Below are 17986 nucleotides of genomic sequence, written 5' to 3'. Positions count from 1 at the left end.
AAAATGACAAATCTTTCCCGTAGTTAGTAAACGCAATAACTTTTGCGCAAACCAATCAAAATACGCTTATTGTGATTTTTTTTTACCAAAAATATGTAGCAGAAAACAAATTGGCCTAAAATGTTAAAAAATTTTGATTTTAAAATTTTTTTTGGAGAATGTTATATATCAGAATGTAAAAAATATTGTTTTTTGTTTTTTTTTTAAATTGTCACTCTTTTTTTCAAAAATTAAAAATCGCACAGGTGATCAAATACCACCAAAAGAAAGCTCTATTTGTGGGGAAAATTTGGGTACAGTGCCGAATCGCAAAATATAGCCAGTCAAAGACATGTAGCGAAATACATTTTGGCCTAAATATATGACAAAAATTTAATATATTGGATATTTTTTAACTGTCAAAATGTCAATTTTTTCGCAAAATTTTCGCTCTTTTTTTTATTATTATCGCAAAAAAATGAAAAGCGCAGAGGTGGTCAAATACCACCAAAAGGAAGCAATGACCGCGCAATTGTCAGTTAAAGTCGTGCAGTGCCAAGTTGCAAAAAGTGGCCTGGACGTAAAGCAGGAAAATCCTCCGGTGGTAAAGTGGTTAATATGTGTTCGGTTGAGGATGAGGTGGCAACCCTACTTTAACAGGATGTCTTGGGATTGTTATGGTCACCACTCAGGGTTGCGATAACTTGCACAAGCACAGCCAATAGTTGTGATATCCTCCTCTGTCTCAAAAACGACCTCCCAACATATATTCTTTCTTCTTTAACCCACAAAGCTGCTTGTTTACATTTAGGGAGCTCGTACTGCTCCCGCTGTACTTCCAGGCCACTCAGATGTAAGCCCTGCAGGTTTCATAGACCCCAGAACTGAGGTTGTATCTACATTGTCCTCTCCTCCTGGCCTATCACTAAAGCACTGTGTGGACCAGAACATGGTCCGATCAACACAGCTTTCTAACCATCAGCAGAAGATAATGACTCAGCCAACGAGCAGACTTGTAACAGTTATTTGCAAATCTGTTTAAATGTAGTTCTATTATCCACTTGAGTCCCTGAAGCCTTCTGTTCTGATAACATCCTTGATGAGATGACCAAAAATATAATTTCGTCGATGTCTCGGTTACAGTTTTGTAGTCTAGCCTAACATATTTTTCTTGGGACAGATAAGGCTTTGATTTACTGAGCACAGACCCAGAGATTTACCTCAGAATATACCCACCAAAGTCTAGTAATTACCATGATAATACAGAAGTATGATTTTTATATAACTCAGTGAAGTGGTAAAGCTCAAACTGAATGTTTTCCATTAGGAATGCTTTATTACTCTTTCAATGCTACATTTTGATTTACACAGGAAGAAAGTAGCACTAAAAGTAGCATTAAGTGTTCTTAAGGCTTGCTAGAGTGGCCTTCAAGTCATACATTCACACTACTGTGGCTTTGGCAAGTCTTTTAGTCAAATGTAACAAATATTATACACACTGTAGGTAAAACCAACATTTAAATTGTAAACAGCAAATTCAAGTGTTGGGTTGTTTTTTTTTTTTGGATGGAACTGTATGTATTATTAATAACGCTTTATAAATCATTTGACTATTTTATACGCTATATTGTCAAAAATATTGGGATGCTCGCCTTTACACGCACATGAACTTTAATGGCATCCCAGTCTTAGTCCCTGGGGTTCAATATTGAGTTGGTCCACCCTTTGCAGTTATAACAGCTTCAACTCTTCTGGGAAGGCTGTCCACAAGGTTTAGGAGTGTGTCTATGGGAATGTTTGACCATTTGTGAGGTCAGGCACTGATGTTAGATGAGAAGGCCTGGCTCGCAGACTCCGCTCTAATTCATCCTAAAGGTGTTCTGTTGAGTAGAGGTCAGGTGCAAGCCAGTCAATTCCTCCACTCCAAACTCGCTCATCCATGTTTTTATGGACCTTGCTTTCTGCACTGCTTGAGACAGAAAGGGGCCATCCCCAAGCTGTTCCCACAAGGTTGGGACCATGAAACTGTCCAAAATGTCTTAGTATGCTGACACCTTAAGAGTTCCCTTCACTTGAACTAAGGACCTAAGCCCAACCCCTGAAAAACAACCCCACACCATAATCCCACCCTCCATCAAATGATTTGGACCAGGGCACAAAGCAAGGTCCATAAAGATATGGATGAGTGAGTTTGAGGTGGAGGAACTTGACTGGCCTGCACAGAGTCCTGAACTCAACCCATCAGAACATTTTTGGGATGAATTAGAGTACCTGACCTTACAAATGCGCTTCTGGAAGAATGGTCAAACATTCCCATACACACACTCCTAAAGTTGAAGCTGTTATAGCTGCAAAGGGTGGGCCCACTCAATATTGAACCCTGCAGACTTTTTGGGATGCCAATAAAGTTCATGTGCATGTAAAGGCAGGCATCCAATTACTTTTGATAATATAGTGTACATTGACCACATGCAATGAATAATTACTAATTCATTGGGTATATTTTATAGTGTCTACCCTACATGTATTGAATGGATTCACATTTTTATTTTTTTTCTGAAACATCAGAGCCTACAGTATTTGTTGAATTATTTCAATTTCTGTAATGCTTTCTACTATCTTTTAAGATTCAATAAAATACATTTCTCCTTAAAATAAATTTGGAAATGCTAACATGTTTTGTTGTGTGCTTTTGTCATTTTACTTGTCTTTGGAATACAGCCAGTAACAGAAACATCATTTACTGTGACTAACCTGCAGCCCTACACTGAGTATTGGTTTAGAGTTATATGGATCATTTGTCATCTGCAGTATTATTCTACAGCTAGCCCTGCCTACAGGACACTTCCAGATGGAGGTAAGAATGACATTTGTAATAAACTGGGCTCAGTTTGAACTCTTGTTCATTTTAGTACTGAATATTTCTTTATCATATACATTATTTAAAGGAATTTAGGAATATAGATGAGTAAACTGATCCACGAAAGCTAACATGGATCATGCTGATTTGTAGATTCTAATATCTGTGTACAGAGGAGCGCCCTTTGGCAATGCAGTTTGTTATTCCACTTCTGCCATCTCTTGATCCAGTGTTGAATAATGAAGAAAGACTCACTCTTAATACATTTCTTATGAGTCATTAATTAAATTAATCTACCAAAGAGTTAGAAATGGGATATGAAATCCCTAACTCTAGTAATATGATAAATCTCTATGACAGACTTTCTCAAACAGAGTTCCGTGCTAGGGATTTATTGGGCAATGAACAATTTCTGCCATTTAGATAAGCTACTACTGACATCAATTATCTTTTCAGCTATCATACTTACCACTGATCACCAATGTAAGGGGCAATATTTCCACTGACCACCAATATAATGAGCATTTGTACCATTGACCACCAGTGTAATAGGGTCCTTCACAGACCACCAATGTAAGGAGGCCTTCTCCACTGAGCCACCAATGTAAAAAGTAGGAGGAAAAGGAGAATGTTAGTTGGAAAACCAACTAAACTTAACAAAAAACTGGACTTTCAAAGGCACGTCATAAGATAGACTTAATAAACAAAGTTGTTTAAAAGAAATTATTTTTATTGAACATACTCTAAAATTGCAGAGTGGGGGGATAGCGAACCTCCACACTCAGTGATAAAGTTCATTACATCATAAAATAAAGAATAGCCACACATCATATCAGTACAACAGTATACAGGTGTATAAATATTATATAATTTATATGATTAACAGTCAACAAATACTTGACTTGTGGAGTCTATCTAATTAGAGGTCAACGTGTTTCGCAGTAAGCTTCATCAGGACCAAAATTAATCAGGACAATTCTTTTCCAATATGTGTATGGCGTTAATGGCTTTTGGGTGGACACAGGGGGCTGGCAAGGAGTGAGACAACTTAAGCAAGCATTATAGGTGAATGAAATACGACCCTGATTAAATTGCGATGCGAAAATGGAACAAAGGTATGATGTTCCCAACATGAGACATCACGGGAGCGAACAGTAGGATAATGTTGATAAGTGATATTGATAGTCAAATCACTGAGGGTTGTTACTTGAAATCAGCTTCCACAAAGGTATAAATTGATTTAAGGTTGATAAAGATGTAAACAGGGTTGGTCGCTGCAGCACAGGTGTAATTCAGAGGGTAAATCTGCTTCAAACGTTTGGACCCCCAAATATATAAGGGAGACAGCAGGAGTGATGTTATTAGATGAGGTAGTTGCTGGCAGGCAATATGCTACCAAAATATATTATCCCCTCCTTAGTGGAGTAATATGTGGGGTTTTATCCATAAGCCCGCAAGTGTGCCTGTCCCTGCTTGTGTCATCCTGAGGACCCTGAGACCTTGAAGGTTTTTTCAATGGTTCCTCCTTGCTAAAAAAAATTGAGAAAGGCTGGAAGCCCTTCAGTAAAGACAAAACTCAGATTTAACACAAGGAGACCCCTGAGGATTATTAGTTCACGTAAATTTAAAAAATTGTAAAAGTAAAAATTAGCTTTATTTGAATTTGAGTCATTTATATTAAACCATTGTCCATGTTTCTTTGCAAATAATTTGTGGTGTGTTGAACAGGTCCAATAAACACCATTGCCAATTCACTGGGAAAAGGCTTAGCACCTTGCATAACAGGAACTCCTCTGGGACAATGAAATGCAAGCAAATATGTTGTGGAGTTAATCATTTTAATAGGTGGCTAAATTTGTTTGGTCTCTCAAAAAAATACCTGCCAAATGCTGAAAAGCATGCAGGTTGGTACCAGCATCGCAAGCATACCTATATAGCAAGAGGCCTGGAATTTTATGGGAATACCAGCCTATAAGTGTAGTGTGCTGGACTGGCATTTCTAAGCATGCAGGTAAAACATTAATTATAAAATTAAAGTAAATTAAATTAAATATGAAATTGAAAACATGTCAAATGAAATCTGACAGACTTTTTTTCCCCATCTTTACTATATTTAAAGTATGCTCTCTACAAGATCCTAAGGCATTCAGGTTATTAAGCTAACAGCAAAATATTTGTAAGTGTGCAGTAAAAAGAAGTGCAAAGATAGAAACACCAGCTTCAAATTTTTACCAGATAGTAAGAATGGATTGAATGAACTATTGGCCAAGAAAATTTTAAAAGTTTCACTCTATTTCACCGATCTTTTTTATATATAATTCAGCCCCCTCAAAATTTACACTCGCCTGCTCACATTTGGCGAGTGTAAATTTGAAGAACTGCGAGTATGGACAGGGCTGCGCTGTCCTGGGAATGTATATCCAGTGCCCCCCTAGCCGTGCACAGGCTCGCAGCACAGGCATTTCAATGGGAACTGTACAGTCACCTGGGACCGTCCTTCTCCACCTCCCTCCTGTGCACATCCCTGCCCCCCTGAATGCAGTGCATGTGTGTGCTTGAGGGGGTTTGCGGCATTGAATGGGGGGATTATACAAAATGTGTGCTGGGAGGAAAGGGGGGGGGCTATAGCATAGATGTGCTGGATTGGGGGGGGAGAGTTATTTTGAGGAATAGGTATAAAGGTTTAAAAAAAAATAAAATAAAGGATTGGGGGGGGGGGTAAGAATTGGAAGTGTAGGTCTGAAACATACTCATTCCAACCCCCCCCCCATCTATTATACCTATGCCTCCTATTCCACTGCATTGCATTGGGGCTGCATTGATGGGCACTGGGGAAGCTGCATTGATGGGCACTGGTGAGGCTGCATTGATGGACACTGGTGAGGCTGCATTGATGGGCACTGGTGAGGCTGCATTGATGGGTACTGGTGAGGCTTTATTGATGGGCACTAGTGAGGCTGCATTGATGGGCACTGGCGAGGCTGCATTGATTGACACTGGTGAGGCTGATATCATGGGCACTGATCAGGCTGCATTGATGGGCACTGATGGGGTGGCACTAATAGGCACTGATAAGCTGCACTGAGATGCTGCCCTGATGGGCACTGATGATGCTGTACTGATGGACACTGATAAAGTTGTTGTTAATATTTAGTTTTGTAATTTAATTCTGCATAAAACATTTAAGAGTGTAATTTCATGAGATAATTTATGAGGGTGTGTTTAGGGGTGGGGCAGGTTAGGGGTTGGGTTGGGATGGGGTAGGGATTGGGTGGGGCAAGTAGTGGCGAGTAACTCTTAAGGCCTGGACTTGAAATTTTGAGCCCTGATATAATGTATTTTTAGAAATATTAAAGTGCACACTTTTAAAAAAAATTCCCCTAACTATAGAATATGTAACTCTGATTTACAGTACCTTCAGTTGCACCACGGATTGAAACTCTTTACAGCTCTAGCAGTCACACAATTGAGGTCAGTTGGCTTCCACCACTATTCCCAAATGGACAAATCACTGGATATAACCTAAACCTATATACCAAGGGTGAAGCCCAAAGACACTTTTCAGTGGCTGAGAGACAGAACTTCCAGTTTTACGGAACAAATGAAGCAACAATCTACAGGTAAAGTATATATGAATCTGTTTTCAAAATGTAACTCCCTTGTCTACACAACAATTACTGCTCCATATATAACCTTGAACAGCAATACAAGCAAATTCAAAATTATCAGTCTTTAAGTCAGTAGGGTAGTTTTAATTTGGAAATGCAATTAAATGTGCCTTGAGAATATGAGTGGGTGTTCCAAATAAAGATTTATTTTTCTTTCTCTCTTGCTCTCCTGTTACCATGTTTCCCATCCTTGTTAGGTTCCCCATCCCTGAAAATTAGGGTGTTTAAGTTGTAACAGTAAGCAGGCAATTTACACTCTAAAATTTACACTTACTAGTAAATTAGTTCTAAGAAGCCCCCACTGACCTCAGAAGCTGCAGGCATTGTAGAGAAATTCATACTTGTAGTTTATACCTGAAGCACTGAAGTTCATTTTCTTTGCGTCATTTCCATTACAAATTCAAATTGCAACTCCATCAAGCTATTTTATGAAAGCTTTGAATAAAGTAGGGAAGGGTTAGAACCTTTCTTTAATTTAAAATGCTGTCTGAGTTCCTCCTGGGAGAGATTTCCTCCCACTTTCTGTCCTGATAGCAGAGCGTTTCAGGGGCTTGAAGTGAAGGGAAAACACTCTTTTTCTTTTAATAAAGTGGGGATAGGTTAGAACTTCTGTGAAATATTTTATTTTTGTCTGTGTCTATCCAAGTAACCTCTGTGACATTTGCCTAACCAGCGTTTTTCACGCATATTCGTGTCAAACAACCAGCATCCTTCTACTCATGTGTAAACCTAGCCTTATGCCAAACCACTAACCCTTTTTTTTTTCATATTATCAAAAAAGCAAAAAAGTTTTGACTGACTTCAAGCTTGAAATAATTCAGTTACAAAGCAGGCAATATTTATAACCATAGATGGATGGAAACCAAATGGATATCTGCTTACGTACTCCATAACCCTTCTGAATGGTTTTATTCGGTATATAGCAAGGGCTTTCAAGAGAGAATTACTTTCAGCAGAAAAAAGATAGCTTTAAATCAGGTTCACATACCTTTTTTAATAAACTGTGAAGGCTATTCTGTGATTCATTAGAATGTTCTTTTATTACAATCCTCATTCAATCCTCAGACATAGAGACAATTTTAAATGAAAACATTTCAATTGAATATTTAAATGAACAACAATGTTTTAAATACAATAAAGCAAATGTTTGATCATAAATATATAATATGCTGAATTCCATGCAGATTACAAAAATTCAATAAATAAATCAATAAATGCTGTTTTTAATTTATTAAAAAACTGCAATTAATATAAATACCTGAATTTGACTTGGTATTAGCCTCTTATAATACCAGTATATCAGCACGCTGAGAGTGGGAGGGCAGCACTAGGAATCAAGCATATGTCCTGCATGCACATGTGCTGATAAGGAGCATGATGACAGGAGGAAAGAGGAGAGACTTTATTTCATTAGTGTCCCACTCCTTCACTATGCACAGGCTAGGACGAGTGGGGGTAACCAGCTTATTTTGTTTTAACTACAGCAGAGAAATTCTAGGTCACCAGCTTGGCTGCACTATCTGGCTGGGCTGTTTAATTCTCAAGACTGGGTGAGACAACTCCCACACTTGTATTTTAGTTGTGTATTTAGCTGTCTTACCTGCACAGGGCTTAAAGGAACCCTTTAGGAGAGTACTATGGAAGAATCATTACTAACCTCTTCTTTAACCACTTGCCGACTGCCAACAGTATATATATTCATTACTTTGACGTTTAATACCAGGGTTACGGCAGCAGCTAGCTGCCATAACCTTGATATCATTTATTTCTGTGAGTGATTTATCATCTGCTAAAAGTGATCCTGGCAGAGGGTCACCAACCCCCCCCCCCCATACGCTGCTTTCCGGTCGTTTTCAGGTTTACCGGAGCTGTCAGTAAACCCGGAAGCGATTTGATCCGGCTGATGGCTAGGTAAGAAGGATACTAACATTTTTTCATCCAGAACAGGGATGAGTTTGGGTTCAGTCTGAACTTGGAAGTTAGTTGTATTACTGCCTGGCCCAATGAGCTGTGGCTGGGACTCTGGGAGCTGCCGTTAGACAAATGGGCAGGAAAGCTTTGGACCTCATTGACCATATGTGGCCTCATGGCCATATTGGGAAAAGGACATGTAGCCATATTAGGTCAATGATTTATAAGGCAGTAGTGCAGCGCCAAAAAATAAACGAATGAATGTACAATATACAACTATATATGAAATAACTGATAGAAAAATGAAAAATGTAATAATATTGAAATTGATATATTTCTCAAATGGTGCTCAGGTGACCAATCATCAACGTCTAGTGAATTCAAAACGGAACAAAAGGCTACCATTAAAGCAGCATGTACGCATGAGTATAAATTAAATCAAATGGTGCTTTAGTGATCAAGTTGTCATCACCATCTCCACCCCTTTGTTACATACAACTGTGGGGCCTCCCTTCCACAGTTAATTGGGTCAGTGGGAATACGATCCTGTGACAGCTTCCACCACCAGAGAGTCTGCACCCAATATTTTAGTGACAGAAGCAGTTCAGCGTGAGGGAAAGCCTCCTTCCCTGCTTTGGTCAGATAACAGAGCCAAGGAGAGGATTTTTCCTCACTCTGAACTACTACTGCTTCTAATCTTCTGCCATGGTGAGTAGGTCTGGGGAAGGGGGAGACTTGTGCTGGTAGGCCTGCACTGGGAAAGGGGATCTCTCTACTGATGGGGTTGGTGTGGAGGGGGTGGTTCTGTGTTGAAGTGTCTATACTGGGGAGGGAGGTGTCCTGAGAAATTTGTACTAGGGTGGGAAGGGGGTTGTACTAGGGAGGAAGGGAGGGCTCTGTGTTGGCATGGGTTGGGGATGTCTATACTAGGGAGGGGGGTGTCTTTACTGGGGATGGGGATGTTTGTATGGAGTTGTCTGTACTGGGAAGGAAGGGGGTGTCTGTACTGAGGTGTCTGTAATGGGGGGATGGGGGGGGGGTTGGGGGTGTCTGTACTGAGGTGTCTGTATTGGGGAGGAAGGTGGGTGACTGTACTGAGGGGTCTGTAGTGGGGGGTTGTATATACTGGTAGGGGGGGATCAGTACTAGGGGAGGAGTGTTTGCACTTGGGGGGGATAGATGTCTATATTGAGAGGAGGTGTGTACTGAGGGGTGGGCTGGGGGGATTTAGGAATGTTGTGGGGGTCGGTCTGTACTGAGGGGTCTGTGCTGGGGCATGGGGTGTCTGTAATATACTGAGAGATCTGTACTAGGGGAAGGGTTGTCTGTACTGAGGGGTCTCTGCTAGGGGGTCTATTTGTGCTGAGGGGTCTGTGCGGGGTGGGAGTTCATACCAATAGGTTTGTGCTGGGGGGTTTGTACTGAGGGGGTAGGCTGGGAGGGGGGAATTTAAGGATGTTAGGGGAGATTTGCACTGTGGGGGATACTAAGCCATTCACCCATCTATGTCCCCACACTTTATTTTATTGTACTAATTTTCAAAAACACCCCCCATGCATTTCGAGCTGCAGCCATCTTGAGTAAAGGCAGAGGATTAATTCATTTAGTTCCTGGAATTCATTTGTCCTTAGCTGAGGCGTGCAGGCAGGAGGTTGTGCTTAGCTGAGAAAGCCCCTTCTCCCCTCCTCCAGATGAAAAAAAAAAAAAAAAAACAATGAAGACTCCTGGGATGTACAGTCAGGTCCATAAATATTGGGACATCAACACAATTCCACTCTTTTTGGCTCTATACAACACCACAATGGATTTGAAATGAAACAAACAAGATGTGATTTAACTGCAGACTTTCAGCTTTAATTTGAGGGTATTTACATCCAAATCAGGTGAACGGTGTATGAATTTGTATATGTGCCTCCCACTTTTTAAGGGACCAAAAGTAATGGGACAGATTAACAATCATAAATCAAACTTTCACTTTTTAATACTTGGTTTCAAATCCTTTGCAGTCAATTACAGCCTGAAGTCTGGAATGCATAGACATCACCAGACGCTGGGTTTCATCCCTGGCGATCCTCTGCCAGGCCTCTACTGCAACTGTCTTCAGTTCCTGCTTGTTCTTGGGGTATTTTCCCTTCAGTTTTGTCTTCAGCAAGTGAAATGCATGCTCAATCGGATTCAGGTCAGGTGATTGACTTGGCCATTGCATAAAATTCCACTTCTTTTCCTTCAAAACTCTTTGTTTGCTTTAGCAGTATGCTTTGGGTCATTGTCCATCTGATAAAAATAAATATTGCTAAATATAAAGTTGCGCTCAACCAAATTACACAAAAATAAATAAAATAAATGAACTAGAAAATAGTATAATAATTATAAAGTGCATAAGTGAATTAAATAAAGTAAAATTGCAAATATGAGTGCAAATACATATATGTGACTTATGCTGATATGTGATCCACAATAAATACAAATAAATAAAAGTTGACAATCAACAGTATATATATGTGACTTATACACATATGTGATCCACAGTGAATGTGAATAGTTGTGACAGTCCACAGATTATATTAATTTAGTAGATGACAATCCATAGGATGAAATCCAATACCGGGTATTATGGATTAATAATAGCAACAAAAAAAAACAACTCTTGATGTGGATCTCCAACACCTCCACCAGAGAACAAAAGACACTTGGTGCACACTAGATGCTTACCATATGTAGCAGACCCCTTGGTTATAGGGGGTCAGTTCAGGCAGGGAATCACAGACCATCGATACCAGGCTTAAAATTGGCACCTCCTATACACCGGGTGTCTTTTGTTCTCTGGTGGAGGTGTTGGAGGGCAGTCACTTCACTGGGTATATGTAAGGGTTCACAGCCACTTTAATTATGCCTCTCTAAGCCCCTTCCTCCTGTGAGTGCAATCTGGCCACACCCACAATTTGGGGCATTGCACTGCAGGCACCTCTTTAATGTGTCAGTCATTTTTTTGGGGAGTGTAAAAAAAATGATTGTCCCTGGGTTCCAGTTATGCTAGATATGCCACTGCTTTCTTACTCTGTGATGCTGACACTTGCAATGTATGGGTAGTTTTTTAAACTCACTTGAATGAAGGTTGCAAAATGTAAATATACTGCTTTGATTTCATATTTTTTTACCACTAATATTTTGCAGATTTTCCATTACTGCTGTAAATGAGCAAGGAGAAGGACCTGCAGCGGAGGCTAATGTTACTACCACAGGAATACCAGGTACAAAATACATCTGCAGGTATCTATCTATCTATCTATCTATCTATCTATCTATCTATCTATCTATCTATCTATCTATCTATCTATCATCTATCTATCTATCTATCTATCTATCTATCTATCTATCTATCTATCTATCTATCTATCTATCTATCTATCTATCTATCTATCTATCTATCTATCTATCTATCTATCTATCTATCTATCTATCTATCTATCTATCTATCTATCTAGTCTATCTGTATGACTTCTTGTTGAGCTCCAAAACAGAAGATCTCCCCACTGGGACTCAGCACAAAAAAAAAGATCAGACAGAACATGTATTCACTAATGTATTTTATTACAGTTATGTTATACCAAATGTAATATAAAGTTTAACTTGGAAAGATTAGACTTGTTATACTAATTACATCCCTAACATGGACCGCTGTATTTGTTACGCAATACCCAGCCTGTGTTTGCAGAGTAAACTAAAGTATAACTAAAGGCAAAACTTTTTCTTTAGTTTTAGATAGAGTGGAGAGGGATTAGAGCATCTGTTTGGCTTTTGTTGCTGTCTGTGCCCTATTAAGGATATTCACCCTTTCTATTTGTCCTGTTTACTGTTTTCACTGAAAGTGAAAGAACATCCTAAACTTTGGGTTGTCACAAGAACTTGAATAAATCTTCCAATGGGGATACTAGCTTTGAGGACAACCTGGGATTCCCTTTTTTGGAGGGATTTCCTCTTACTTCCTGTTTTTGGTATGGGACAGGAAGTAAAGGGAAATCTCCCCAATGGGTAACAGATGGCAAAAAATTACAGGGGTTATAGCCCTCCCTTACTGTATCCAAAATGTTAGTACTGCTTTTAATCTGTACTCCAGGCGCAAAAACTTTCATTCAAATATATTCCTCAATTGCCATAAAGAATACAAATCAACTTTGTATACACCAAATGCCTTTGCACCCCCAGATAAAAGTGGTGGTAACATCATCACTGTGTCATACATGACCTCTGCACAGAGTAGAGCTGTGGGAGGGACCAATCAGGCCCCACCCACTACAGGCTGCCTGCAGAAAAACACAGGAGGGGGTGGAGATAAGACCAGTCACTCTGCACAAGGAGAGAGATCAGCAGTGACTGGTCTTTATTACACGAAGCTCCTTCACAGGGGAAATATTTCACACCAGATTACTGCACCAATTTGGAAAAAAAAAATACACCAAGATTTAAAGCGGTAGTAAACTCTGTTTTTTTTTCCTTTTTTTTTTACATCTTCCGATCTAATAGCCCTTTGTACACATGCATACATTAAAATGAAATCTGATAAACGAATTATAATACCTTTTATTTGCGTAGTTTTCTTACAGCGACTTCCTGTATTCAGCAGCGCCATCTTAGCTACTTATTTCTGACTCCAACGGCGGACGTCATTTCCGCCCTTACTGCCTTGTCTTCTAAATCTCACGCATGCGCGATATGGTGCGTTCCTCGCCTCCTTCTCGATCTCCTCTCCACTGTTGCTCTGCCCTCCACACGTCTTCTTTTCTCTCTCCACTAGCACTCCCCTGTGATGTAGCAAATCACATGGGGTAGTGGAGAATTTTTTTCACGGGGGAAGGTCGGAGTCTCGCGCGAGCAAAGGGCTGACGTCTAGCAGAGGAAATGACGCAGCCCCGCAATAGACTCTGCATTATTCCGGCAAGATCATGATCTTGCCGGAAAATAAGGTTACACTGAGCATGCGCGAGTGACGTCATTGACTGGAGCGATGTAAATAGAAGGATAACGGCTGAAGTGACAGGCAGGGTAAAAGGTTAGTAATGTAATACGGACACAGATGATTTATATTATGCAAAGTTGTCAAAATGAGTATACTACCGCTTTAAGTAAGAATACACTTGACTCTTGTATTTAGACAATACTTGCTTATCCTAGAATTTAGCTTTGATAAAAAATCTTGAAAAAAAAAATCCTGGAAAGAGAAAAAAAGTAAAGCAAGATAATGCTTCTATCATCATGTTTACCGGGACAGTAGTACTATACGCACAAACTGAAACATTATTTATGTTTTCATCATTTTGCTACTTTTGTAACCGGTAAATAATTTAAAACTATTATTATTTTCTATGTAATGATAGAAAATTCTCTAGTGACAAAATCTGCATTGGGATGATTAATCATGCGGTGAACAAGGTGTTCGAAAAGAAATGTCCTTTTAGATAGGGAATGGCACCTCTTCTTTGTGCAGCTTAGCTGTGGGCTTTGATCACTCATCACAAAGCAGTTTTATTTGTTTTCAATACATGCCTATCAAAGCTACCATATAAAGCTAACCAAGATAACAAATCTCACAAATCCCTTGGAAATAAAAGTACACATAGAGTAGTCATGGCAACACCAGTACATGGATGATGCTCCATGGGATTGTTCAATACATACCGTAGTCTAGTATTCAAAAGAACCTGTTTAAGCATTATAGACGCATCTGTGCTTTGGGTTGCAAGACCAACAACATTGACATTTTTAATCTCCTTATCTCGTCGGTTTAGATCCAGATAAGTCACAGTGGCTTTTTCTGTCCAGAAACAACACTCTCAAAAAGAGGGATAATCTGGAGGAAGTTCTGCATGAAGCTCAGTGTCTTACAGCACCAGGCAGAATCAGCAGTAAGTGGGGCTTATCATTTCTGATACTAGAATATGGTTATAAGACAGCTGTTACTATGTACAAAGTAAATGAACAAAGCAAGGTGGACTGGCTGTATGTATTAAGCATTTGTTGACATTGACCACATAATAACTGACTTGTGTGGCCTTTGACTGTAAATAGATCCAAAAGGAAATTTAGACATATCTTAAAGAGATATATAAAATAAGTGTAGCGCAACAGGTATGTGAATATAAAAGAATGCACAAAACAAAATAAAAAATGAGTAATTAGTGCAACAATCAGGTGGACCACATTTTCACATGCATGAAGGCCACTCATTCATCAAATAAAGGTCCACTGGACTCCTGATCAGAAACACCTTATATTAATGTGAACAAATTTCAACAAATATCTAAAAAGTCCCATATAAACAGTGAAATCCACTGTGTAATATAGCGACAGTTCATATATCTTCTCAGTGCTTCCATTGACTCAACACCTTCAGGTGAAATGCCCCTTTATCTCAAATACCCCACTACAGAGTCAAATACGCCCTAGAGCTTAGAACAATTCCTCCTATAGAGAGTGCAGCAAGGACTCCCTTTTTTTCCTGTCCCTCATCACTCTTCAGTTATCAGCATAATATACCATAAAACAAAGTGGAAAACCGATGGTGCTCTCTGTTTTCACACATTTATTATAAACCAATAAGGATTAAAAACACAAGAGAATCTGGATAACATGCGAATAAAATCATCAGCTCACCATGCTGATACAGGTAGTAACTGTGATGTCACGGGCTTCGGCTCCTCCCAACCATACGCGTTACGCCCTCCGGTTGGGCTTCTTCAGTAGTAGACTTATGTAGTGGTTTTAGTGAACGCCCTGAAGAAGTGTTAGCAGCAATATACGCTTGGGTTATAAGGCACATTATTTTAATACTTCAGTAGTAGGGTTGAGTTGGTGGTTGCGCTGTCTTAAAGAGAGCCTGTCATTAGGGAAACACGGTGGCTGCCATGCTTACCTCCCCTTAAAATGACTGCAACTTTTGAGTCTCTAACCAAGAACAAGAGTGTCAGCAATGACCTTTTCCTATACTCTGACCTTATCTTTTTGCAGATTAGAGGCTTAGAACACTGATGGCAGAGGCCCAGCATAGCAGCCCGGCAACTAACATTTTTAAAATAGATTAGTAATGGCAGCTTCCATATTTTTCTCAGTACAGTTCCCCTTTAAGGCCCATACACATAGGCCGAATATTAGCCAGTTCAACAGAAACAGCTGGCTTCTGTTGAACGGACATGCTGGAAAACCAGGATCTGATCAACGTGTGATCAGTGATGGCAGCCAATGGCTGCAGACGCTGACCGGTGTATTCTGGTGGGGGAGCAGTCCCCCTGTCAGAACAATAGCTCAGCGGAGAGATAACTTTACTTGCATCTGATAGTTAGTACAGTGGCTCCTCCCAAGCTCTTAATTTTTTTTTCATTCAGCCCGCTGGGTTGAAAAAAAAAAAAAAACTGATAGTACGTACCAGGCATTAAGCCCCCTTCTCACTTGCTAATAGGGCTGCTAGCGATTACATGCAGGAGACCAGCAGGGAGTTTGCAGGGTTTACCTGTTTGTGGCAACCCTATTGAAAGCAATGGGATGCTGACAGATCCTGCAGCTAATCCCCTCTGCTTGCATGTAATTGCTACCTGTGATTGATCAGGCCCTGGACTCAGAAAGTCAGTCTCTTCAAGATGAGGGGATATCTTAACCCCTGCTGAGCTGTCCATGATGGCTCAGTCAATGTGCTGGGAACGGGCAGTGAGCACAATCTCAGCGCAGATAACTCAGCAGTCCATAAATGAATATGTGTGGTGTGTGGGTGTTAAAGCCCACCCTTTTTGCCATTACACAGATGCATTACGTGCGTGGCAAGAGGTTTTATATCATCTCTTGGATAGTTGTCCAAAAACAGTTTTTACGCATTTTACAAACATTTCCCTTCACTTCCTGATCCTCTTGAACCCTACCTGCCCTTAATCTATTCATTAATATATGTGTACTCCAACTCAGGAGACTATCAGAATTATCAAGTTAGGACTGCAATACACTGCAGAACCTGGTAAAAAGTCCATTCCATGAGCTCTTCCTCCATAGCTACTCCCAGGACCTTCTGCTTTGCGCCCCTGTTGGTACATCTACTTGAAGGGCTATGAGACACCACAGGCTCCAACTGCAGTATAATCAGACATGTGATTGCCTGTCAAATTGTACCTTTTCCTGTGGAATTTTTGAAAAGCTATGCAATGATGAAATATTGATATCTAGGAACGAATCTTAAAAAAACCCAAACCTGGGCCCGTAAATCCTGAATATGTAGGAACCAAAACCTTCACAGAGGCATAAGGCACATATTACATAGCAAATAAGTAGAGGGACTTCTGGGCATTGGGATATGTTGTTTATCGTTGTTGATCATTTCATTGTATTTTTCTTTTATCAGTAAAACTATTTTGTTTGGTATTTCTAGGTGTTTCTGCTAATGTCTATGACCAAGTGGTCTACTTTTCAGAAAAAAATCATATTTGGATGAAAGGAACTGCTAACATGTCAGATTATTCTGATCTTGGCCTTATCTATACTGGTTATGAAAGCATAACTTCACTATGTGTAGATTGGTTATACCATAAGATCTATTTCATTATGGACAGTCAGGTATGAACTATTTCAAGTATGTCTCCCTAAAGTGATTATAAACATGCAAATAAGGTGAGTCAAGTCAACAGCTGAACACCTAGACCTTTACTTTTTTTTCCGGCTGTTTCCTGAAAGCCGCACAGCCAAACTTATTCAAATATCTGTATGGACATGGCCTATGTTTGCCATAGATGCATTTTTTTTTCATTAGTTTGCTTGACTCTATGACAATTATATCATTTATAAACTGATTCTCCAGTACAGTATCTGTTTCAGGTTTGAAGCCCTCTGTATAATGTGACAGCTCCTACATTTGTGTATGCAGTGCTGTTTCAGAAAATGCAGGGACTAGGGTGAACATTGACTGTGAATAACTGATATATTGTTCAGCTACAATTGTGAGCATCAATATAGGAAGACTAACAAAAATGAAGACTTCATGTGGCCTTTCCAGCTCACCCTTGAGGCCACATTCAGCCCCATTGCATGAAACTCTGGTGTTTAGGTAAGAGGGCACAGGCACATTGTCCAGCCCCACTGTTGGCAGAGTGTAAAACTCTAAGAAAGGCTGATACTGCAGCAGCGGGGTGGGGTTGGACGGTGCATCAAGCGGTACTAACGTTTAGGGCAGTGTGTGCCCAGGGACAACTGCCCAGAATGTAGACTGCTTGTGTATTGAGCATTCATCCCTGGGCACATAAGGCCCTAAAGGTTAGTACTGCTCAGTGCACTGTCCAGCCCTGTCCAGCCACAGCAGTTTCAACCTATCTTAGCATTTTACATTCTGTTGGCAGTGGTGCACCTGTGCCTTCTGCCTTCACCCAAGCACCGGATTCTCATACACTGAGGCCAAATGCCTAGTGTTCTTGAGGCCTAAAGCTAACCTCTGTCCAAAGACAAATTTTGGCAATATGTAAATACTGTAAAAATAACGAACACTAATGTGTAATACTCTTACTTTCATTTTTCCAGTTCCGTCTGAAGTACACAAATT

At 40.0% G+C, this 17986-nt stretch overlaps 1 protein-coding gene across 1 annotated transcript in view; it reads left to right on the top strand.

The window, feature by feature from the left end:
* The window catches only part of ROS1 (ROS proto-oncogene 1, receptor tyrosine kinase), a 229385-nt gene that overhangs the window by 43874 nt on the left and 167525 nt on the right, over window positions 1–17986 (top strand). Inside the window, exons 4-8 of the mRNA XM_082249088.1 lie at window positions 2701–2836; window positions 6252–6459; window positions 11593–11669; window positions 14205–14321; window positions 16826–17010. Coding sequence (XP_082105214.1) covers window positions 2701–2836; window positions 6252–6459; window positions 11593–11669; window positions 14205–14321; window positions 16826–17010 — 723 coding nt within the window. The remainder of the gene's footprint in view (window positions 1–2700; window positions 2837–6251; window positions 6460–11592; window positions 11670–14204; window positions 14322–16825; window positions 17011–17986) is intronic.

Source organism: Pelophylax lessonae (genome assembly GCF_965119305.1).
Source record: "Pelophylax lessonae genome assembly, chromosome: 3".
NCBI classification, from domain to species: Eukaryota; Metazoa; Chordata; class Amphibia; order Anura; family Ranidae; genus Pelophylax; species Pelophylax lessonae.
The sequence above is the reverse complement of the archived record's forward strand: the minus strand, read 5'-3'. Positions and strand labels throughout refer to the sequence as shown.